The 26,368-nt window shown below is 37.0% G+C and overlaps 1 protein-coding gene across 1 annotated transcript; it reads right to left on the bottom strand.

The window, feature by feature from the left end:
• Positions 1–1,606: 1,606 nt before the first annotated feature.
• LOC117409296 (polycystin-2-like) lies at positions 1,607–24,902 on the bottom strand. Its single transcript, XM_034015118.3, has 15 exons — positions 23,810–24,902; positions 23,083–23,196; positions 18,803–18,936; positions 18,194–18,444; positions 16,903–17,127; positions 16,134–16,362; positions 15,775–15,945; positions 13,681–13,862; positions 13,112–13,232; positions 12,823–12,921; positions 12,426–12,547; positions 8,583–8,700; positions 8,124–8,287; positions 7,727–7,874; positions 1,607–3,591 (listed from the first exon to the last, which is right to left on the bottom strand). The coding sequence occupies exons 1-15, from the start codon at positions 24,255–24,257 to the stop codon at positions 3,364–3,366; spliced, it is 2,754 nt and encodes a 917-aa protein (XP_033871009.1). The 5' UTR covers positions 24,258–24,902; the 3' UTR covers positions 1,607–3,363.
• Between the last annotated feature and the right edge of the window lie 1,466 nt (positions 24,903–26,368).

The raw sequence follows: 26,368 nt of genomic DNA, 5'->3' as shown, positions 1-26,368 counted from the left end.
TTGCATGTTACATTACCTGCATGTGCTACACTGTGGAAGATTGACCACGTATTTGTAGAAATATTTATGTGATGTTATATAGTGTACTGACTCATTTCCCAACACAGAATTACCAGACATTAAACCAGGCTGAAGGTGTTTCAAATCACATGAACTTTAAACCATACTGCTATTTCAGAATGGAATTTTCTTTAAAAAACACCAACAAAAACCAAACACATGTCGAGAGTAGACATATATAGAGTAATCAAATATATTTAAATATTTTTTTTTTAAATCATCAAACCATTTGAAATATTGTTACTATATTTACTGCAGTCAGGTATGTTAATCTCACTTGAGCCCATTAGTAATAAACATTTTAAAATATATTTATTATTATTATTATTTATTTCTTAGCAGACGCCCTTATCCAGGGCGACTTACAATCGTAAACAAATACATTTCAAGTGTTACAATACAAGTAATACAATAAGAGCAAGATATTAGCTATTGACTTAATTGCACCAACAACATTGTCTCTGCAGCCTGTTTATTTGTGCTGGAGATCTATTGGTTCTCAGCTTGTTAATTTATTTTAATTCATATGGAATCTGATGCCTTTGTTTCAATTCCAGGTGTACTGGAGAACAGTTCTTACAGAAGCAGGGCATGGAAGCAACAGAAAGGGGTCTGTGGGAGGACCACTTAGCTTGGGCAAGCATGACCCTAATCTTCCTGGCAATTGCATATTTAAAACTCTGCTTTATGAAGAAGTTCACATAAACAAGGCTTATGTTATTTTATTTTTTGTTGTCTATTTTAGGTTCACTCCATTGAAAAACTGTTGATAGTTCAGTTTTTCTGTATTAACAATTTACTGTTTAAAACAAGATGGTTCATGATAATTGCATACACTTTGTTAGCTAGACCTAAAATGTTACCTGTCATATTCTTAGGGACAGTATATTGTTTACTTTAAATGTTAATTAACAGTATACGGTTTACCCTTTTGTGGATCAAGAGAAAAAATCCCAAGTTTATGTATGATTTTAGGAGGATACTAAAATATAACAATTTATACACAAAAATGTTAGGGCAGCGGTTTTAAAATTTCTGTTGTGCTGGAGCCCCAGTTTTCTTTGAATTTAGGTTTGGGCCCGTAATACACACATGCAAACATGTTACAAAACACTAGTTTGCTACTCTTGTGTTAAATCAATGTAACAATGATACAAGATTTGAAGACTTTTTACTGGATTAAACAGGATATACAAAAAACTAGCTTACAAAAAATAAAAAGGTCTCCAGGTGAGAGTGGAAATTTAAAAGAACAGATTTTGATACTGTGATTCACCAAAAGGATGCTTCTTTGTCTCATGCGTGAACAAAAACATCTCACGTGTTTATTCTCACACATGTACAATTCTGCAGCAACTCCAAGTACTTTGCATTATATATTGAGTCATTGTATCAGTATCTGGTACAGTGGACTCATCACCAAAGGCTAAAACCTTCTCTATAGAGCTGGTCATAAAAGAACAAAGAAATGAGGAGCTGCGTTTTAGTACCAAGTTGGTTCAAATCACAAAGTGGACAGTATTACTACATAAAAGACTGAAGCCAATTTGTACAGGAAAGAGTCTTTATTAGGATATAGTGCTTATGTTCTCAAATCACCTAGTGGAAGACTAACACAACATACAATGAACTTTCCTAATAACCAAAAGAGTAAGTGAAAAGGTGACAAGCTTTACCGTTCATTGTTTGTCCAATGCTACAAATAAAGGTTTTTTTTGTTTTGTTTTTTCACACAATCTCAATAATATATAGATAAAAATCACAATGTAAAATGCTTTTACAAAAAGGACTACAACATACCATACTTTGAAGGTATGGCACACATGGATATCCCATGAAACTAAATGCACTTCAAAATGAAGTTTGTTGAAAGTTACACCATTACAGGCATATATAAACAATGTGTCTATTAGGAATAGTTTGGTACATAAAAGCAGTGCAATACATCACATAATGTTATATTAGCAAACAGCCACAAAACAACAAATTCACTTTAAAATGTTGATGCTTTGCAAAAAGTTTGGTCAAGGCAATTTTGTTTTCATAAACTGAAAGCAATAAGCTAGCCACATTAATTAGGCTGTCTATCTGCTGTTCTAATGCAAAAATGATACATGTAGCATGTATATTAACTGACCAAACAGGTTTATTAAATGTACAATATCTGATGTTTTAAGCTCTAAAATGTATGTGCAATAAAGAGTGTAACAAAAAAGTATCATACTTTTAGGAAAAAAAAGATTCTAGAAACCCTGGACCCTAAATAAACATCTTTCTATAGGGGCAGTTATTTACAATAGGTTTTGACAGATTAAATGATGTTTTGTATCCAGTAAGTTGTTCAAGAAGCCGTTAGTTTCAAATGCTGATAAAACTTGCATCGAGTTCTGGTATTTTCTTATGATCTGAATACAATTCTAACGAATGCATCACTATTTGTTTCAGAGTTCCGCTGCTCTGAAAATTCTATGAACAGCTTCTAGAAAATTATTTGTGAACTTGAATTATGAACTTGCCCCTTTTAGGTTTGGGATATGAGGTTATGGTTTTCCTTTTGGTTTAAAAATAACAAAACAAAACATGACTTATAATTTTACAAAACCAATAGTATGGTTACAACATTTGAAGAAAATAAAACTGCATTTTCATACCATGCGCAGACACATTTAGTTCAAAACATTGGAAAATGAGACATGGGGCAATGTCAATCAAAGGTTTATAAATTACTACACAATTAAAAAGGGGTATTAACTAACAATTGCTACTGTACCATGTCAACCATTATTATACGCAATAAACACTGTTTTCATCATTCCCTCATATTGTTTGTCTATACCATAAATAGTTGATTTGTTTACTTCTAAACCAAAAATGAGCTTTGATCCTTAAAAGTCCCTCAGGCCCTAAATAACAGCCAAAAAAAATTAAAACCATTGAATTCCTTCCTAAAAAAAAGTGGATTCTGCATCAGCTTGGAGAGTGAGAAGCAAAATAAATATAAAAAAGCAGTGGTGAAATTTACACAATAAAAAGGAAAAGGAAAATACTTGCTGTGACTTAGTTAACTAAAATCTTTGTTTTACTTGCTCTGCAAGCATTTTCATGAGCCTAATGAACTATCATTTTACCTTTCCGCCTTTGCACTGTTACCTTTTGTCAGTCTGCACACCACCTAACTTTTCTGATTTCCACAGGAAAGCTTAGTCTTCCCTTTTTTACATCCTTTCTTCTTTTCACCACTCTGACCGGCTCACTCTCCAGGCTAATTCAGCAGCACCTCCTTGAGGTCACTGGATTGCTAGGTTACACATGGCTGCCCGAACTTCCTGCTCCCTCCAGACCCTCTGTGGACTGCGAGGAAGATGGCCGGGAGCTGTGCGAACGAGGTTGTCCATTCCCACCCTGCGGGGTCCCCAGACGGTGGCTCATCTGGGACACAGTGTCGTCAGACTCCCAGCGCTCCAGCTCCTCTCGTACCAGTCGCTCCATCTGCTCCCGGTGGATCTCATTGTCACGCCCCAGTCGCTCGTCCTGTGAAAAAAAAAATTAAAAATAAGGACTGGTAGTAGACTGTGGTACTTTTACAAAGCCCCAGAGAAAGGGAATAAGGACCAAAAGACTTGCACACCAGCATCAACAGGCTTTATTCTATCAATCCAAGCTACAGGTATTCAAAGTCCTACTATTACAACAAGCATACCAGTGACATACAGTACACCCTCGCTATAACGAACCTGGCCCCTGGACCCCCAAATAAAAAATAAAAAAAAAGAGAATATAAACACACTGAACATCCTGGTCTGTACGCATGGGATGCCACCTCTGCAGTGAATTCTGTTGTCTTAAGAAGTGTGCGCTGTGTAACTCCCTCCAAAACAAAAATAATTTCATGTTGCAACAAAGCTGGAAACTATATTGATCGTTTGAAAAAAGGAATAACGCAGGCATATCTGTCGTGAATATAGGTTGTCAATAAGCACTTTTTTGGCTTGTTTACCAATGATGCGGCAAAGCAAAATTGATTAAAGGAAAAAAAAAAAAAAAGAAACTTGAGGATCTCATGAACTTTTCATGTCAAACTTTTCAAGTCGGGATGATCTGGAATAAAAGATCAGTTTGGATTCTTGCATGTTGGATTAAGATTCATGTCAGATTGATTTTGAATAAATGTTCAGCTTCAATTCAGAATTTGTGCTATCTGTACTGTGTTTTAATTCTTTAACAAATAGGATAAAGAAAAGGCAGAATACTGCATACATGAGACACACACACATACATGTAATTCTACTTTTATTCACAATCTCATCTCATTAACTAGTCCCTCCAGGATTCCGCGGAATTTTCAATTTTTTGCAAAAAAACGAAAACACAAACATTTGCTCCCTGCTATCACTGTACATGTCACTAGAGCGCATACACGCTATTTTAGTGAGAAGTGTGGCGGGGTTTCAGTGCGAGCTTTAGTTCAGCCATGGAGAGATTTCTAAGGCCATTGGTGAGCTCAGCACCAAATACAACAGCAAAAGATAGGGAACAAATGCAAAAAACGACAGAAGACCGTGACAACGACCATGGATAGACAAACAGTGGCTACTGAAGAACGAAAGAAGGTCAGATTACTATTATTATTATTATTATTATTATTATTTTACAAAAGGATTTCATAGTTTAGTCGCAAGTTCAAAGCGAAGCGTTGTTCTGTTACTCCTACGTGAAAGGTCAGAGAAAAACAATTAGGCCCTTGCTTGTACTCCCTATGTTGCAGGTCCTGAAAGATTTCATTCTAATTATATATGGAAATACACATGTTTTTTGTACATGGTGTAGTAACATGAATGCTCAATAAGGAAGGGGGCGGCGAACTGTATTAGATATTATCAGATTACTTTGGATGACTTTTGTGAAAATCCTTTTTTTTTTTTTTAAATCTTTACTTTCCTGTTTGTTTTGTGGTATGTGATGGTAGCACTTTCACATTGTGGCCTTGGTCAAAGAAACAAAAATGATTATCAGCCAATCAGTTTATCAGCCAATCAGTGTCGCCTGTCACTGTTTCCAAGCACTTGTCACAGCTTCCAAACTATTTCTATGTGCTGTCTTGATGTGGATACGTTTTAAATTTAAAACATTTTTGTGAACAACATGTTTCTAAAAATACTGTTACATTTGTACAAAATGCTCCAAGCCTAGTACACATTTGTAAAACAGAGCATTTGTAAAATGCTAACTTGAATCCCAGTGCACAACTACAATCTTATTCTGCTAGGCAAATGTTATTATTACTAAAGGTTTGATTACACTGGGAGCGGTAGCAGAAAGCGGTAAGCGGTAAACTGTGATATATATATATATATATATATATATATCACTCATGTCTGAACCAAACAATGTTATTCAGTACGATATAAAGATAGTGTGCATTGCATGACTGAATTGTTTATCTGGCATGGTGAATTCAAGAGTTTTGTGACAATATAATTTAAAAACCTGTATAAAAAAAAAAAAAAAAACCACCATGAAATACTACAAGAAACACGTCATTATTGAGACCCCTTTTTTTTCCAACTTTGAAGTGTTTTGCTTGGAGGTCTATGGCATAAAAGTACGCTATATAGTGTGTGTTTTCAAATGCAAATATTTTTACTTGACATGTCCAGTTTGGCCGCTATGGCGTCCCAGGGGTCTTGCTTCTTTAGCGTATCCTTATAATCTGGACTGGGCGTATCATACAGTTGAGGGCATTTTTGCACCCTGAAAACCAGTCTTTCATTCGCCATCTCTCACTGTACATACAGATAACGTCAATAACACTTCAGAGATTTGCTGCGCGGTATTATCAGAAAATCGCTCTGGTTTCTATCCTGCGTGGTTTTCCGCCGTGCTGCTTTTCTGTTCCGCACTCAGTGTAATTGCACCCATTCAAAACAAGATTCTATTTTTTTTGCTGCATGGTTTACTGCTTTCTGCTTTCCGCTACCGCACACAGTGTAATCAGACCTTAATGTGATTAAATATAGTCCTATGTTTTGGCCATAACTGTATTGAATTTATTTTTTTAAAATTGTTATGTTTTATGTACATTTTAAGAAATGGCATCCAATAGTCAGTGCTGTAAGAGTTGCTTACTCTCTTTGCTTTATTGTATGCAGTTTTTTTCTTTCATGTTTGTTCTGTTTTTTTTCTTCAGATTTTAGTAATGCGATTTAATAAAAAAATGAATTTAACCAACTGTGACTTACTTTTTCTTATTTATTTATACTCATTAACAATGTTTTTCATTAAAAAGTCATTGGTGCAGAATTTTGTAGAAAACACTCTTTTCTCATTGCAGATTTTAGGAAATTTTACAGCGGATTTCCGCAGGGACTAATTAACTTACTCCAACAGTTTATCATTCATTTTGATTATCCTTTTGCTATACGGAACCCCTCTATATAACGAACAACAGGCTTCGACCCCAACAGGTTCGTTATAGTGAGATTGTACTGTACTTATACCTCCACCATGACTGTTAATACAAACATACCCCCAAATTAAGACACTGTCAATAACATGCTAAAGAATGTCCTTAGCAAGTTTCTTCACAATTTGATAAGCAATTCACTAGACACAGAGTATATGTAAAAATGTGAGCGTGACAGACGGACACCGCGGCTTTATCAAAACTGAATAAGTGGTGCAGTACTCTAGATATAACTAAAACTCTGACGTGTGACAGTAGTTTCCAATAAGCTGTGATAGACGTAAAAGTCAATACATTTTTTCAATAAATATTGTTCAGAATGGTTTAATACCCAGACACATTAATTTCTAAGCCTACTATTTAACTTTGGAGACTTGTGATGGCATGTTCTTGTACTGAATTATAGTTTTTATTGCCAAACTGGTCTTACCTGCGGACAGGTTGTGACTAAAGGATTATCCGTTCGGACTAATATAGGTTTTCAGTGACAAAAACATTTGTTTTCAGGATGACCTTGCAAAAAGCATGTGGGCAACATACAGTAAATCCTGCCACGTCTGCAAATACAAAATTATAGCTCTGACAAAGCAGATCACCATAACCTACTGACCATCTTCCATACAAATGTGTCACATACAGTATATATGTAAACAGAGGTTCCTCCATATATCCTTACATCATGACACTCTCAATAATTCGTGGTAAAGAATGTCAGAACCAAGTTTTATCACATTTGGAAAAGCAGTTCTTTTAACCCTTTTATGTATGGCGACCTCATATGGGGTTGAATAAAAACACTGATTGATGTCGGTAAAGGTGTAACACCATAATAATAGACCACAGATCAAATTTTCATTCTTTATTAATTATTTAAAACAGCAATGTTTCAGCCAGACAAGCTATGGAAGACGCAAAAGCATGATGACCTCCTGATGCCACAAAAAATATTGATTATGTGTTTCAATAATCCATGATGTAAGGGTTAAAAGTAAAAAGGGACACACGTACATAAATACATAAAGACAGGTACTAATACTCTCAATAACTTGTGTTTAAGAATGTCTTACCTAAATTTCATGGCAAATAAATCAGAAGTTCTCTACATGTATATAAAACTGTAAAGTGTGACATTCTTATGTTCTGGTGGGGGATAGCAAGACAAAAGGTACAGGCTTTTCTTTTCATGTTGTGACACAAGCTTACCTCAGTGACCCCATCCAGAAGTCTGCCAAGCACATCCCTTCTCTTCAGTTTGGCTCGCTCCATTGCTTCAAGCTTTACAATCACAGCATCTATTTTGGACACAATACTTCCGATCGAATGCTCCATACGATCCACACGTCTAACCAGCCTAATGAAGAGGATTAAAGCAGGAAAATCTATGTTCTGTTTCAAGCACTAACTTTCTAATAAACTAATGTCATAACTGTACACTGCCAAAGCACAGTCCAGCATTAAATCATTCAGAATTGTGTGTTAAAGTTAATTGAATTTGCACAAGGAAAACAAAGCGCATCAAACACTCACTTATGTACATATTCACAAGAAAAGCATTGCACCCGTTGACAAGAGGATACAGAAGAACTGAAGCTGAACTTACACCTGGAATTCCTCATAGGAGACTCCACTGGAGCTGCTGCCTCTCCTGCGGGAGCTGTGGCCGCTGTCCTCATCATCGTCCTCCTCGGAGTCATCCAGACTGCGGGGAAAGCTGCGTCCACTGACTGGCCGAGGCAACGAGCTCCTTTCCAGGTCCAGATCCTCCTGCAGCAGACACAGGGGAGGGCGGTAGTCAGGCCTGATCTAACGAGTCATACCACTTTAACTACCGCGGCATTGTCCAGTGATACCAAGCTTATTTTTTCCCACTGTTTATGAGTAGAAAGCTGTTTATAAAGTTTACGTGGCAACATAATAGATACTTAAATAAATAAATAAAATGACAACTGTGTATTGATCAACCAGCCACATTTCAAAATTATTTTAGGTTTAAGAATTACAACACAATGTACAGTGTCCGGTGTAAATAATACAACACAAGCAAGTGGAGAGGACTCACTCGCTCCTTCTCCAAATCATCTCTCATTTGTTGGTGTTCTTGTTCCGTCAGCTCTTGATCTCCATCTTGATCATATTTAGCAAAAATGGCTTCAATCTCAGCATCTGTGTGGCCTTTTCTGCACATTATACAAACAAACAAACAAATACGTCTTTAAAACCCTTTTTTTTATTTCTCGTTCCTGATACAATATGATCACATTGTGAAGAAGTGGAAAAGCCCGCAATCTGCTCTCCACCACAATCACGTCAACCGGAGGCTGGGAACCACTGGTGTTATAAGTAGATAAATAGAATGTTTATTCCGTAACACAGGATACAAACAGTTTGTCACACATGATACAAATTGCAGGCAAACCGCTTCAGGCACAGAGGTACAAACTATCAGTTTCACTTTCCTCTCCCCTGGCACTACTACTGCCACCGCTTATTTACTGTGTCACACTGGCTTCGGAACATGTATGCCCTCTAAATGATCCATCTACTTAACAATTTTGAACTGCATAAGTCACCATTCATGGTGAGCAGACAACCGGAGCACCTCCAAAGAAACTCCCACTAAATGTCTAAACCACTGTGCTTATATATGCGGTAGAACTCCGCCCACTAATAGCCTTTTCACACTGAGCCGAACCGAGCCAAGCCAAGCCAGAACCAAGCAGAGCCCACCCAGCGCAGCTCGGGTGTGTTCACACTACTGTTCAAAGTAGAAGCTGCAACTACTTAACTACTAATAATAATAATAACTTTAAAAAGTTACAGCTAGTATTTGAAAAATGTCAGTAAACACTTAAGAAAAATAGATTTAAAGTAGGCCTATTAAAAACAAAATCTAAGCAGAACATATTGTATGTATACTTTTTAATACATGCAATGTTAATATATGGTATTTTAAAAAAATGACCATATTGAATGTGGTTTTCAGCTACTTTGCACATTTCCAATATATGTATCTTATTTTTTTTTTTTTCTGGTTTATAAAGGAACCACAAAATAATATGCGCAATTACTGATCACTTTATTCATTAGAAAATAATACATGGAATACAATTAATGAAACAGCAATAGATCTTGTAGTTAACACAGTAAGTTTTTTTTGTCTGTTTTAAATGATACCTGTCAGCGTTAAACAATTTAAAGCCGGAGAAATACTTAAAAAAAATAAAAAGCGTCAAAGCTTAAAGAATGTTGTAATATGTAAACTCAGCTTCATTCCATGTGGGACTGCACATCGATTCCAGAAGACAAGTCGCTGAATTCAACATATCGACGCCGGTCGTTGCAGGTCTGTGACCAAGAACTGCTTCCATTAAATCATAACATTTACTTTTTTTTTTTTGCGGTCTGACCCACTTATTTTTTTTGTAATCCTGTTTTTTTTTGTTTTGTTTTTTCACAACACTGTTTCGTGCTGTGGTTTAGTATATTCTCAATTCCTGTGAAATCCTGTGAAATCTTTTGGTAGACTTTAATGTTTCGGACAGTACAAGTTAACCCCGCCCCCAGCCTTGCTCAACACCGAGCCAGTACAGATATCTTGTGAGGCCAGAGTTTCACGGTTCTGGCTCTGCTCGACAAAATGACAAGTGTGAAACTAACCGTACCGTGAGGGCTCGGCTCGGCTGCGTGAAAAGGCAGATAGTTCAATATGTAAACACTCTACATATGTACTATTGTTTACATTATACAAAAATACATTCTTAATAAACAACAACAACAATAATAGCAAAAATAAATTATATTAAAAAAAAAACAAAAAAACTGTTAACCATCTTCCGGGTAAACATTTGTTTGTTTAGTTTTTTTGCATATCCTGTAGAAACACTTCTTACATTTCATGTATTTATCTAAGGAACTAAAATACTGTTTAAATCCTTCTGATTAATTTCAAAATATTAAAAAGCCTATCAAACCAACCAGTTTGTCACAGCTTTACTACAGAATACAATGAATGATAATTCCTAAGAAGTCAATAATACACATTATAAACCTGCTTGGACAAATCCTGCGCTCTGATTGGTTAGCTGCGTTCTATCAGCCATACGTTAATTTCACACAACCTTTCGACAGACTGTGACGCCCCTATATTTATTTTGTATTATTATTATTATTATTATTATTATTATTATTATTATTATTATTATTATTGTGAATTGTGTTTATTATGATTTAAATGTATTGCTATGTGTTTATTTAACAAAAAAATGTTTTGTTATTGTTTGGCAGCGTGGATGGGGTTAAATCCCCATCCCTCTAAACTCGTGCGGAATGTGGCCATCTCCAAATTGATTAAGTGATTACCAATCTGGAGATGCCCACATATATAAAAGCGTAGCAGATGCTCTTAGAGGGGAGAGGGTTATAGAGGAGTGAGAGAGAGCACATGCTCATAGAGGAGTGAGAGAGAGATCTACAATGAAGGTAAACAATTGCTACTATCGCCAGCACAATACTTGTTTTGTACAGTACACCGTCGCTATAATGCCCTTAATTACAGCAAACCTTCGGCTATAACGAACCTGGCCCCTGGACCCCAAATAAAAAAAAAATTAAAAAGTTAATATAAAACACACACTGTCAACATCTCGGTCTGTACGCACGGGTGCCACCTCAGCAGTGAAGTCAACTCTTTTGTTTTAATAAAAAGCGCGCTCTGCGTAACTGCCTCCGAAACGAAAATCATGTTGCAACAAAGCTGGAAACTATATTGATTGATTGTTTGAAAAAAGGGGTAACACATGCATATCTCTGTTCTGTCACATCACGCAGCCATCTGTGACACATCACCTTTGATTCAAATTCCTCCGCCACTTACCTGTCCTAATTCTATAACATTTAATATCTATAAGTAACATCTAACTTTAAAAAAATGTCAGACGCAGAATCAAATGATAATCTTTTTAATGGAAAAACTGCTCAATGGTATGAAGATGAATTTTCTGAACTGGAGAAAGTACCAGTATTTTTTTTTTTATTTTTTATTTTTTAAAGAAACAGCACAGTGAAATAATGGAACCAGAACTGAATCAACTCAAATGTGACCGAAAAAACAAACAAACAAAAAAACAACAACAAAGGCTTCAAATGGGCTGTGCATATCCTACAAAACAGACTCCAAGAAAAAAACTTACATTTAATGTACTTTCTAAGGGTGAGTTGAACAGTCTCCTCAGGGAATTTTATGTCGCTCTCATGGGGAATAAAGACAGAGTGCAGTACAGCACATCAAGCTTTATAAATCTGCGAGCTCACTGGTGTCAATCGCTTTTTAAAAGACCCAACATACAGCAGAAAAGTGAATTTAACAAAAGATGCTGAATTTAACAATGCTAACAACATAACATATTCTTAGCAGTAATTAAAAAACTAAGACAAAAGACAAAACAATACACAATCCCCCAGTAACACCAGCAGAGCTGTAGAAGCTAAGAAAAAAAGAAAAAGTTCCCACAAGGCACAAAGCGAGCACTCTCACACAAACACTGATGCTTTCACCTGCAGCTCCCCTTCTGGCAATTTTATCAGACGTAATTTACAGTTGTAGTTTAAATGTGTTTGTCCATTAATGAAATAGTAAATCAGCAAGCAATATGTTAATATAATTGATATACAGAAATTACTTAATACACACTTGAATCAATATTTAAAACTGTAAATCCTTTAAATTGCTGGGAAAGGTCAGAAATGACCCTACTCTCTCAATACTACAGAAGGTACACACAAAGTCCACACAAAGCAGCAGATCAGCAAAGTTATCTGTTTTAGTATTTATATTTTTGTTCATTCATTTTTTAACTATTTAAAATCAGTAATCTTTCTGTAAAGTGAAGCCTCATGCACATACCCTTTAAGATCCTGTCGCAGTTCACTGAAGTTGAGCTTTCCTCCCGCCTGTCGAAGGCTCTCCGAAATGTCATCAACTGTGGTGTTCTTGAGCCGGAGTTTAACCATGGCCTTGTTACATCCCTAATTAAACAACAATGCACAGACCTTTCAAAATAGAAAAAAATGCTTCAAGCAACTGCGGAATAATATGAACCTTTATTTCTACCTAGAAGCATGATTATTATTATTATTATTATTATGTAACCTGAAGGTTATTTACTGTATTATATATTTTTAATACAAAACAGAAAGCGGTTTCATTAAAGTCTTTATATCCAGGTGACTAAAAATGACTAAGCAGTTTCAAGACAAAAAAAAAGGATAGTGGTGGTCAACACTGTTAGTGCCTGAAATACCTTTTTAATGAGATCAGCAAGTTCCATTTCTGATTTCTGTTGGGCCATGTCAGCTTTTACTTCTGAGTAGGTGTCATTAATTATAGCCAAAAACATGTTCTGCCAAAAAACAAGAAGAGACTTTAATATATTTTCACTGAGACCGGTTGCAGTATTTTTGCAGCGTCCCACAGAATCTCAAAACAAGGATAGCTGAAAACAACAACATTTAGAAGACAAAAGAACATGAGCAAATGTGTGAAGGTACAACATGTATTCAAAACACAGGGATGAAAAATGAAATGCTCACCAGAAGAATAAAGAAAATGAAGAAGACAAATGTTGTAAAGTAAATTGGCCCCAAAATTCTGTTTGCTTCTTCAATTTCAGCAAAATCAAAATCACCCAGAATAATGCGGAACTGCGTGAAGCTGAAATACAGAACAAGAAACACGGAGCAATCATTTTATACCATGTCATTTAGCACCTTACATTTCTTAACATTATTACAATATCAACAAGACTATTGTAAACACATATTAAATACACAAAGTCCATCACCATGAGCTACATTCACTGCATGCACATGCACATTTCTTTAAGTGACATACAGTATATACTGACATAAAAAAGGAAATCATTGAAGTTACCTTAAATTGTAAAAATGTCAGGTATGTTGCGTGTAAAATTAAGCTCAGGTGTGTCTAACTAAAGTAACACTATAAGCTTTAATTGCTGCATAATGTGAGTCTTAAATTATACCCTGTAAAAATACTGTCAATATAGAATGTCGGTTTATAAGATATAAAAACATATGATAACATGTAAAAATGTATCCCTTGGAGTCCCTAGGCAACTCTTTCTGTCACAGCTACTTACATACAGGCCTGGAATGTACTGAAGTCATTAACTTGGGTTCCAAACACGAGATATGCCAGCTGGGCATAAGCCAAGAATATGATGAAGAACATGATGGCAAAGCCAATGACATCCTTGGCACAACGAGACATGGTGGAAGATAACTGACTCATTGTTTTGTTAAAGTTAATGAATTTAAAGAGCTGTGGACACAGAACATTTAAGAAAACAGTAAGATATTTTGATTTTTTTTGTAACTTGAAAAAAGCTTGGTTTTGTTGCATGTTGAATATGATAAAGGTGTTTTGCTAAATGAGATGTTTCTCAAGTATATATATATATATTTTTAAGCATAAAGGTCGATTTCATCCATTCTCTCCTTGAACTGAAAAAAAAAAACTGGTAAATTCTTTCTAAAATAAACGTCAATATTAGTCATCGATTTGGCAAAAAAATAAAAAATCGAATAGTAGCAAAGTATAGAAACAACATGAGCTGCAATTGTAAAATTGATTAAACACCAATTACAGTAAAGCCTTAGGAGGTGGATATTTTAGCTTTTCACTTACTGTAGAAGGAATGGAATTTGGTTTACTTCAGCTGCAATGAAATCCAGGTCATTGCCGCTCGAGAGGACCACATTCTGGAGAGAAGTTTGCTGAACTGCCTCAAATACCTTGTTTCCATGGACAGCCAACCTGAGTCGACTCGAGTGCACTCGTATTGGTCTGAATTCTCCCAGAACTTGAGTTGATGGACAACTCAGGTTGGTGAAAAAGGAGGCGTTTCCATGCTTTTCCGAGTTACTGGATTCTGCCGAGTCAACGCCTCTCCCCCCCACTTTTGCCTTAACGTCAACTCTACGCCCCCAGGGCGATGACTCGGCAGAATCCGGTATCACGTGAGTTGGGCAGGAAATACTTGCGAGTTAAAGGTCAAGACGTGCATTCACTGCAGATGGTATTACAGTCAAATTGTTAATGATTTGAAAGATAAATCCATCTAGATATTCTTTCACATTTGTTTCATGCAGTACATATACCTCTGGCAGACTGGTAAGCAGAACAGGTAAAGAAGAGCTGGACAAAGGAAATAATGTCAGATGTCAAAGTGGATTTGAGAATGGGAATGATGAAACCAATTTGCTTGAAAACATTAAAAGCAGACCGGACATTTCCATCAAAGGATTAATAAAATCTGGAATTGATCTGATGCGATCAGAAACCCAGAGGCAGTGTAAACTGGGCCTGCTACTGTAGCAGGACGGATGTTTTTTTCATGTTAAGCATTTTTTGTGTTCTTTTGGGTTTAATTAAGTAACATCCAAAATTATTTATGCCAGACTTGTTAGAAAGTTTGTAACAAAATGGTTGATTGTTATTGTCGATGTGTTGTAAATATTACTAAAGACACCGTGCAGGTATCACAAAGTCCATAAACAAAACAAAGCTTTAAAATAAATTAGTTCTGCACCATATAAAACTGAGCTGATTTTTCCAGTGCTTGCTAGTCTAACTGATTAGAAGGCCTTCTTTGTTGTTCTCCAAGTTGCTGCAGTGACATTGTAGAAGCTAGTATAACAAGTTACTGTAAATGAGATACTGTTTTAGCAGACAGATTTCATTAAGTAAACATATATTTATATCTTTTTGGAATTAAAAGTATAAATGCAAAACTGGGTTGCATTTTTTTTGTGACCGTGCTAAGTAAAAAAGGTACATTACCATGAGCTACATTCACTGCATGCACAAGGTAGCAAATCCGGAGAATTTAATACCAGCCAAAATGTCCCATTATACGGTATGTTCCTGCCCCTTACAACATTTCTGATTCACATTTAGTGATGTAATTTCCTCGCAGCCCAAATTCAGACTTCAGAATTCAGGCCAGCCCAAGGAGTGAAATCAGACCAGAGAATTTGGGCTCCCATCCGAATTGGGAGGCAACTCAAGTAATTTAAAAACATGGAAACGGGGGTGTGGGGGGCAACTCGAGCACGTACCCGGGTTATGTGGTTCATGGTAAAATTTAAAAGGAAGAGGAAACCAAATAGTGTTCCCATAGAGGCAATAGTATTATGCAAGTATGTATTAGACAGCAAAACCAAATACATACCTTAATCCAGGAGAAGAACACAATCACTGCTGCCAGGTTGTTAAACTGGATCTGCAAGTAGGCAAGCTGCTCAAAGTTCGAGAAAGTCTCCTGATTTTCCAAAAGGTACTTTAGAACAGCCTTCACAGTAGATGTCTGGTATATATTAATAACAACAGCCGCAAGAGATAGCTGTAAAAAAAAAAAAAAAAAGAAACATATTACTGGTTCCCCTTGTTACTGTGCTGAGAATCTTCCTGATCTTCACTAGTCTTTTTTACATAAATTTATAATATTCCAAATACAATGCTAAATACGACCTCTGTATCCTGATACCTGTTCTGTAGGTCACATGGTCTGACTGCAGCTACACCACTTACCACAATGATAAGAATGTCCAGGCAGTTCCAGAGGCTCCTGAAGTAATGGAGTCTATGAATGCGGATTTCCAGGATCTCCTCCACCACATAGTAGAGGATAAAAAGACAGAAAGCGATCTCACAGGCAGCTACGAAGTAGTCAAAGTTGGATACATAGCGGATCAGCTTCACGGTCTGAAACTGCCAAGAGGTAACAGTGCCACCAGTGGCAGGAAACTCCACCACCAACCTATAAAAAGATTAATAATATTATATTACGTATGAATCCTGACCACAAGGGACTACTCATATTGAAGATGGTTTTGTATTGCACCTTAGGTATACCATAGATATTTTAGGAGGCTGTGTGGTCCAGTGCTTAAAGAAAAGGGCTTGTAACCAGGAGGTCCCTGTTTCAAATTCCAGCTCACTCACTTGACTCACAGTTTAACCCTGAGCAAATCACTTAACCTCCTTGTGCTCCGTCTTTCGGGTGAGACGTTGTTGTAAGTGACTCTGCAGCACAGTTCACATACCCTAGTCTCTGTAAGTCGCCTTGGATAAAGGCGTCTGCTAAATAAACAAATAATAATTTTATAAACATCAGAGCTAAAACATAGCATCAGATCTGTCTCAATAAAAAAATATGGTGAAAAAAAAGCCATCAAACAGGATGAGTAGCTAATTAGGAATGTGGCTTATTATTTACTTTTTTAATTGCCAACCTTTGTTCAAGAACACACTTATATACAAAACGATACCAAATTCTTACTTTCAATATACACTCTACCTGACAACACAAAAGAGATTGATATTGGCATTGTAAACCGAGAAATCAATGAACACCACGCGGGTTCCTCTGTCCAGCCACAGGTTCTCTTTAAGTGTTTTCACTTTTGCAGCTGTCTTTTCTCTGGTCCGTGAGAGGTCCAGATAGTACCCCCCGCCACTATAGGTAGTGATCAGACCCCAGTGATGGCTTCCATTCAAATCCTCTTCTTTAGCGTAAGTCCAGCTGTTGATTTAAAAAAAAAAAAAAAAGGTGTTTACACTAGGCAGGGGAGCAGAGGGGGGTACAGCTAGTCTGCCAGAGGTGTAGGAGCAGAGGGGGCGAGGGGGTGTAGGGAGATAGGAGGTAGCAGAAAGGTCAAGACAGTGATAGGCGAGTACAAGAGCTTTGAATTGGATGCAAGCAGCGATATGGAGTTAGTGCAGTGAGCGGAGCAGCAGTGTAGCGTGGGAGAAACGAGGAAGGGAAAAGACAAGGCAAGCAGCAGGGTTTTGGATAATAAACCATAATATTATATTAAAATTAGTATGATCAAGGGGCTCCCGAGTGGTGAATCTGTGTGAAAAAAAGCGGTCGGCTGACAGCACACGCTTCGGAAGACAGCGTGTGTTCGTCTTCGTCCTCCCGAGTCAGCACAGGGGTGGTAGCGGTGAGCTGAGCCTGAAAATAATTGGCCATTCCAAATTGGAAGAAAGTAATAAAAATAATTGGCAACGACTAAATTTATTAAAAAACAAACAAACAAAAAAAAATTGCATGATCTGTCCTTAGATTCTCCAGTTCAGTAAAATGCTACGATTGTGCACAACCAAACTGGGGACGGGTGAAAATACAAAACATAATTGCTGACCGAAATGGTTATTCTAGCCTTTGGAAAAGAAGGTACAACGAAATAATTTACCTACACCCGGTTAATGGTTTACAAATCATGCACAGTAGCGCCTTCTCTGGCCACAACTTCGCATTTCATTTTGAATCCACGACTGGGAGGTAACTAGACGTCCCCTGCTTTTGACCAACACTGGGGACACCTGGTTTTTAGTCAAGTGCGAATTACGCTAAAGGCCATTTCAAAAGATTCATCATTCAGATGCAAATCTAAGATTTTTTGTTAGTCTTACTGCTGCTACCCCTAATTATTGAAGCATTGTGGAAAAGCAACTAAGGGCAGTAAATTATTTCTTGTAACATAAATAAATTTATAAACAGTGCAATGTTGTGTAACAGTTCAAACAAACAACCAGAGGTCAGACTTATAGATTTTTGTGCAGTCCTAAAAACGGGTACTCACGCAGTTCCAGTTAAAAGACCAAATGGAGAGGTGTCCTCATTTCCCATTGAATACATGTTGTAACAATCCTGGATTTCATCTCTCAAGTCTTCATGGATCACACACGACTCGTTCCTAACTTTTAGCTGTCTTAAGCGAGGTACACCCAGAAGCAGGTTCTCATAGTAAATTAAACTCTGGTTCTCAGGCAGGGTTTTGTTGTTATACCAGGCATCCCAATACAGGCCACCCACTAATGGACCTTCTGTGAACTGGAAGGAAAGCACAACAAGCAACACAGTTCAATGTTAAGTTTTCTCCCTCATGTTTGCTTTTTTAAACAGGGTTTATTTAGTCTACAATAAAATCTTTCAGCTTTTTCCACAACAAAACAATTCCTTCTCTTTTTATGTTTCAATGACTTTCACCCAGCCTTATCAATAAAGAGAAACCTTCTTTGGAAGCTGTTTTGCAAAGCTGTGAAATGTCCCACATACTAATCCAAGAACACCATCACACTAGATGGTCTCCATCATTAGGAGAACAGGAAGGGTTAATTTGGAAAACCATTGTCTACATGTGTCACTTCCTCTTGCTGATGTCAGGAAGCAGACCTGAAACAGTCAGTACCTTCCAGAAGTCACCCATGCTTGCCAAAGTTTTGAAATTTGTCTTCTCCCCACTTGATAGAGGAGTGTCCAGGAACAGCTGTGACATGACCTTTGTGTAATAATACATGCTGGAGCTCACCATCCCATATGTCACTGCAAGACATTAAAACAAAAGTTTAAAAATAAACACAGATGCATCAAAACCCCAATCTTAACACCAGCTCTTTCAAGATATATCCCAGCAGTTGGGTGCAATACTGCAAGCTTATAGTTTTCAGTGGGAGTGGGGGTAAAAAAAAAAATAATAAAATAAAGATTTTCCCCAGAACAAGCTTTATTCACAGTATCAATTTTAAAAAGCAGTGAAATGATAAATACCTGCAGATCTGTAACCAACACAGTATTCACTTGGAATGACTCTAAAGAAAAGCTATGATGATTCATTTTTTATTTAATTTGGAAAATGTAAACAAAACTAATTCTAAACTGAACCTGACTGTGAGTGGGTCACAAAATATAACATGGCAATTTTCAAACAGCAGAAAAAGCTACATTGCTGATTTATTTGATTCACCAGACAAACACTAGAGCGGATGTGGATTTCATAATACAGTTTTACATTGTTTTCTGTAATATACTGTACAATGGGCTTCTAAATGAGCAACAACGTTGGCGTTCCTTTGGCTTCTACAACTGTTTTAATCATTCTCTTCTAAGGCTGTTAGATACAAATAAAGATCAATTTCCAGTCAATACGCCCAAGTTATACAGTTCACTGGTTTGTTAATATTTACTTTTGTTTCCAGAATTGAATCTACACTGCAGGGGGTTGACTGTGGAGAAGAGAAGCATTCTTTAAATACCGAAATAGACACTGTACAGTAAAAAGCATGTCACTGACATCATACATAATCATATTGAAAGCTGAATGCATTAGGGAAGCACAGTATACAGTAGTGTAGTGCAAATTTAAAAACACAAATATGCTTCTTAGTATCAAACTGTCTATCTAATCTAATATAGAAGACAAGTAATGCTTCTTTTGTGTGAAAAACACTACAAGTATTAACAAAGGTCCTCAATTCTGGTGGATTATCACAAAATAAAACCACAATACTGACTATGATAAAAAGTGAATTAATAACGGCCAAACAAACATGTTAAAACACATACAGGCACAGGCAGAATGTTTGCGATTTTAACCTCTTTTCAGCCTCACATTTCTTCATTGCCTTTAATTAGTTTTCCAGCAAAAACCTCAAATACAGTATAAAACACCTCTGTACAACACAGTCCTGGCTCAGACAGACACTTATCCAGTCTGTCAGGAAATACTTTTCTCGATCCACCCAAAAAGCATTTTCTGGCACGGGTAACCCGCCTCTCTTACTTTCCCTCCAAACATCTGTAACTATGAAAGGCTAGACCAGATTGGTAACATATTTATAAGAAATGAACAGCACCTGCCCTTGTGCAAGACAAATGTACTTCACTGCAGCTTTCAAAGCATACACAGTCTCTGGTCTTCTATGCATACAGTTGCCTTTTTAATTTGAGGGCCATACTTGAATCTATGAAAATACTTGGTTACCTTATTCCATGGAGATATATATATATATATATATATACGCCCAAGTTATATATATATATATATATATATATATATTATATTATATATATATATATATATATATATATATATACAGTGCCGTGAAAAAGTATTTGCCCCCTGTCTGATTTTCTGCATTTTTGCACATTTTTCACATTGTATTTGGTCAGATTTTTTTGTGGGTTGTAGTAGTATATAGAGGGAGTCTGAGAGAAAAAATGACACCAAAGTTTGGTGCTTCTTTCATTTGTTTGGTGTGCAAGGTAATCAAACATGCAATCATCAGGTGTGAAAAAGTTATTGCCCCCCCCCCAGTTAACTCAACCCAATTAAAGGGATAATTAGGGTCAGCTGTTTGAGTACTTAGGTTAACAACCAGGCCTGATTTGGGCCAGCCCTGCCCAATATAAATCTGACTAACTTTGGCCCATACCATCAGAGTGAAGTTGTCAGCACACAGGTTCTAGAGGCACATCAAGCCACGAACAAAAGAAATTCCTGAAGACCTCTGGAAAAAAGTTGTTGATGCCTATCAGTCTGGAAAGGGTTACAAAGCCATTTCTAAGGCTCTGGGGCTCCACCTAACCACAGTCAGAGCCACATTGTCCAAATGGAGAAAGTTTGGGACAGTAGTGAATCTTCCCAGGAGTGGCCGTCCTGCCAAAATCTCTCCAAAAGCAAGGCGTAAAATCGTCCAGGAAGTCACAAAGAACCCTAGAACAACATCCAGGGATCTGCAGGCCTCTCTCACCTCGGCTAACGTCAGTGTTAATGACTCCACCATCAGAAAGACACTGGGCAAAAATGGGATTCATGGCAGAGGAGCAAGGCAGAAACCATTGCTCACTAAGAAGAACATGAATGCTCGTCTCAAGTTTGCCAAAAAGCACCTGGATGATCCTCAAGAGTTCTGGAACAATGTTCTATGGACAGATGAGTCAAAAGTGGAACTTTTTGGCTGACATAGGCCCCGTTATGTCTGGTGAAAACCAAACACTGCATTCCACAGTAAGAACATCATATCAACGGTCAAACATGGTGGTGCTAGTGTCATGGTTTGGGGATGCTTTGCTGCATCAGGACCTGGACGCCTTGCCACCATTGAAGGAACCATGACTTCTGCTCTGTATCAGAGAATTCTACAGGAGAATGTCAGGGCATCCATCCGTGAGCTGAAGCTGAAGCGCAGCTGGGTCATGCAGCAAGACAATGATCCGAAACACACAAGCAAGTCTACACCAGAATGGATGAAGAACAAGAAGTTTAAAGTTTTGGAATGGCCTAGTCAAAATCCAGACCTAGACCCCATTGACATGTTGTGGCAGGACCTGAAACGAGCAGTTCATGCTCGAAAACCCACAAATGTCACTGAGTTGAAGCAGTTCTGCATGGAGGAGTGGGCCAAAATTCCTCCACGGCGCTGTGAGAGACTAATCAATAACTACAGGAAGCGTTTGGTTGCAGTTATTGCTGCTAAAGGTGGCATAACCAGTTATGGAGTCTAAGGGGACGATTACTTTTTCACACGGGGACATTGGGTGTTACATAACTTTCTTTAATAAATAAATGAAATCTGTATCACATTTTTGTGTTATTTGTTCACTCAGGGTCCCTTTTATCTAATATTAGGTTTTGGTTGAAGATCTGATAACATTCAGTGTCAAAAATATGCAAAAATGCAGAAAATCAGACAGGGGGCAAATACTTTCACGGCACTATATATATATATATATATATATATATATATATATATATTAACATGATCAGTAAATATTTGTGGCTTTTAAATTGTAGATACAGGTGGAAATACAAAGTTCTGAAAAACATTCAGTACATCTCATTGACATGCAGAAAAGGAATTCCTGTACAATGCACTATTCTGTTTTGTCTCATAACTGATACCAGTACAATGATGTATTTATTATATTAACATTGTAAGATTCTTAGTAAGGGGACATGGGCATGCTGTATAATTAACATAACCAATGTAATCCTATCAAAGTTTTCAATTTCTAAATGGCCAATTTTAAGCATTTAAATGCTCCCAGGATCATGCAATATAAATTCAGCCTTATACAGGCAGTCTAGTCTAATCTAATCTATACAGGCAGTCTAATCTTTGAATCCATTTCATAGTGCTCGCCTAGTCAGAAAATAGGAGGCACTTTTTTACGCAGAGAATTGTGAGGGTATGAAACCAACTCCCCAGTAATGTTGTTGAAGCTGACACCCTGGGATCCTTCAAGAAGCTGCTTGATGAGACACTGGGATCAATAAGCTACTAACAACCAAACGAGCAAGATGGGCTGAATGGCCTCCTCTCGTTTGTAAACTTTCTTATGTTCTTATGTATGAGTGTCCATTCAATTGATCAAAACAGTGGGATATCTAAATAATAATATGGGGCCGTATCTTTACAGAATTAAACCGTATTTTTTTTTTTTTTCAAATCTGCCACAGTTTACAGCAATTGATCTGACCCCACCACGTCCATATCACAAATCATTCATTGTATGCAATCAATTATTACTTTTTCAAACACTTTCTGTACAATGAATGAATGGCTACTGATGGAGGAAGAGATACATTCTGAATCCTAGGAAGGGGGCATGTACACAAACAAAGCATTTCAGTCAGCCATTCACCCTACATGTTTTACAAGCACAACATAGTAAAGGTGTGATACTTACAAAAACACAGTATCACCAGGAAAATGATGTAAGTAATCAGCTCTCGCAGTACATACTTCAGGTACTTTTCTCTGCTTGCACCGCTATCCTCCATCAACCTCGTTCCCCATAGGACTGAAAATGAACACAAAAAATGAAATATTAAACCAAGTCAAACTACTGGATGAAGCTTCAAGTATAAACTGTCTGAGGATAAAGAACACTCCCTCCTTGGCATCTTCACCTATTACAGAAAACATATATAGTGCTGTGCATCGCATACTGTACCTAAAGCACCTGCTATGCTACCACACACAGTATTTGATTCATGATGGCATGCCCACCAACAAAGGTCTCAATGAAGCAAAAATTCACTGAAAGAGTTATGTATCTGAAATACTTTGGGACATAATGTGTTATTTTATGCAGCTTACTGGAAATAAATGGCTACATTTTATTATGTGTTACGTGGTCACATTTTATAAAGTATCTATTGCAGCAGTTATTACCACTGGCAAACCTGCCGCCTCTGCAATTGCATTCCTCTCAGTCCAGCCAAGGACTCAACTCTTTCTTAACCACCATCAAAATTAGCACGATGGGCAACCTTGGGATAAAGTATTTGACCCCACTTCAATACTCTTAAGTATGAGCACTAAAAGACACCCTAAATAACACACGCCAGATAAGTTTTCTTTTTGTCCTGTACATAATTCCCCCAAAAAGACTAAAGCTAATCAAGACTTACCTCGAAGTTTTTGCAGTATCCTTTTCCCACACCCACTGTGCTCAGTTCTATCTTGGCGGTGCAGTATTTCCACAGTAGGGGTCGGGCACAGTCCCCTATTCCCCCGTGTACCACCACCTCTGATGTAACCTATACTCCCGCTGCTGGTACTGCTGGACGCTGTGGACACCGACCTTCTTCCAGGGTTCGCAGGAGGCCAGCCTGCCTCCAGCATTTCTTCCTCGGGTTCAAATCCAGGATTTACCCTGCTCCAGGCCTGTCTGGAGCAGGAAGAAGAGGGAGGTGTGCCGGTGGTACTCCCGGGACCACGGTCCGGGTGGTGAATCATTTCTATATCCATCCCGCGATCGTTTGGGTCTCGTCTAGTGCCTGTCGGACCAGTTGCGCCCGAGGAGTTGTGACCAGGCAGGGGCTGCCGCTGCTGAGGTGTTACACGACTTGAGCTCATCGCATCCGTTCAAGTTCAATGCACGGAATGTTAGTTGCATTTATTTACTTTGAGTTTTAGTTTAACATGCACACGAAATACTGTTCTCCTTCTTTCATTAGAAATCTTTACACAGTAAACACATTCATATATTCTGTAGATCAGAAAATCTAATAATAAAAAAATGTAGTTACTTTATGTTTTTTTGGTATGGTGAAAACTTTCACCAAAGTACAGTAATTCGCACGCAGACCAAATAAAACGCAATTTTTAAAATGTAATTCTGTTTTTTTTTTTTGTTTTTTTTTTTTGTTTTTTTAATTGTTCGTCTCTTTTCACAGTAGGCTAGATCATCATAGCAACGAACCAAAAAAAGCAACTTTACAATTAAGGAAACCGACCTGCAACTACACTTCCTTAACACGTCAAACTAGTCCCTTTTATTACCCAGTGTAACAAAACCAAAAGAAAAACCTCTTTATTTTCATTGTCCCAAGTCTACTCCATAAATTGCCGAGTATACTTCACAAATTAAAACTAAAGAAAAACACTTATACCAAAGCCAGCCATCTTGTCCCTCCTTGTTTCTCAAACTCTCGGAGTCTCACTTGTTGGAATCGGGTTACATTCAGGCTCGTTATAGCGTCATCACAAACCCAAGTGGCTTCAGGAGCTGTACGCGTAGTTTTTTCCACAATAAATTGCCACAATTTAAATGCCGGCAAAGTCCTATATAACTATTTTTGACAGCATATAATACTTAATCTGCAAGTCTTTTTTTAATTTTCTTAATTTATTGCTCAGCTAACATGGAACATGGATGTGGTAGTGTTAAATTAAAACCATGCACATTTCATTTGTTCGTATATTATTATCTAGTGGTCGACACAACATTTGTTTTATGGTAGCCTACTAAAAGTAAACTATGTCTAAGTTATGATTTACTTTAAATACTTCTTCCTGGTAGATATTTCTCAAACCGACTCTCCTTTGGTACAAACAAAAAAACAAAAAACAAACAAACAGGTGTTGCAAAAAACAAGTTACTCAAGCACTTGTGTTAATGTCCTAAATGAAAACTTTTTGTAGTAAATATTAGTAAAATCAGTGTAAGGTGTTTGTGTGGGTATAATGTTGCTTTCATTAATGAGTTTGCCTCTCGTGATAGAAAACTGACCACAAGTATTGGGGGAAACTAGAAAAAGTACATATTTTTGTTATTGTTAATAAATGGACAAGCATTACACCTAGTAAAATAATGTTTTGTACTTCATGTTAAAGCCTATTAATATGTAAGACCAGTGCCAAGATGAATTATTTTTTACAAAAACAATAAAAAAAAACACGATCACCAAGTAAGTCCCAGTAATATGTCAAACTGTAAATTCAGCAGCTTTAGTGGCTAAAATACAGCATGTTCCACACCAGCACAGCAACATTAGGTAACTATTTATGCATGTTTGACTTTGTTATTATTTATTATTATTATTTATTTCTTAGCAGACGCCCTTATCCAGGGCGACTTACAATTGTTACAAGATATCACATTATTTTTTACATACAATTACATTATTATGTAATTGTAGGCAACCTTACATCCCCACTTCATCTTTCTGTACAAATTTGATGCAAGAGGCCAGCTATAAAAGTGACTGTCACGATTAATCCAATCAGTATCTGAAGGGTGGGGAAAAGAAATGCAAGCCTAAACAAGGAATTTAACAAATCTAGAAACAACATGAAAAAAGAAGAGAATAAGTGATGTATAGTTAATACATTATTTCAATAGATGTATGGAAAGCCCACTGTCCACTATTGTAGAAACTACAATATAGATGCAAGTTTGAAAGAAAATATTTGAGTAATCACATATTTTCCCCATACAACAAATTATTTAAGCATTTACATTTGTTTCTGTGGTACATTTATCTTGAAATGTACTTGCCCACATGCATATTCTATTAATTTGTGATAACAGCGTGTAACAAATTTTTTTTTTTTTTTTTGTTCCTGGGTAGTAAGTGTTATTTCCTAATTGCTTATGCCTCAAAAGTATAGAAAATGGCTATTATTCCCCACTAACTTTGCTTTTGTGACCAGGACAGTGATATTTTGAAATTTACCTATTTTCC

Source organism: Acipenser ruthenus, chromosome 2, assembly GCF_902713425.1.
Source record: "Acipenser ruthenus chromosome 2, fAciRut3.2 maternal haplotype, whole genome shotgun sequence".
Classification (NCBI taxonomy): domain Eukaryota; kingdom Metazoa; phylum Chordata; class Actinopteri; order Acipenseriformes; family Acipenseridae; genus Acipenser; species Acipenser ruthenus.
The sequence above is the reverse complement of the archived record's forward strand: the minus strand, read 5'-3'. Positions and strand labels throughout refer to the sequence as shown.

Bases quoted from the DNA above. Each gene is read 5' to 3' on its own strand.
- LOC117409296 (XM_034015118.3), bottom strand. From the start codon at position 24,257: ATGAGCTCAAGTCGTGTAACACCTCAGCAGCGGCAGCCCCTGCCTGGT. The intron at 18,937-23,082 runs GTAAGTATCACA...AATGTCTTGCAG, and splicing joins CCTGGTGATACTGTGTTTTT to TGACATATGGGATGGTGAGC. The intron at 17,128-18,193 runs GTGAGTACCCGT...TTAAATCAACAG, and splicing joins GGTCTTTTAACTGGAACTGC to CTGGACTTACGCTAAAGAAG.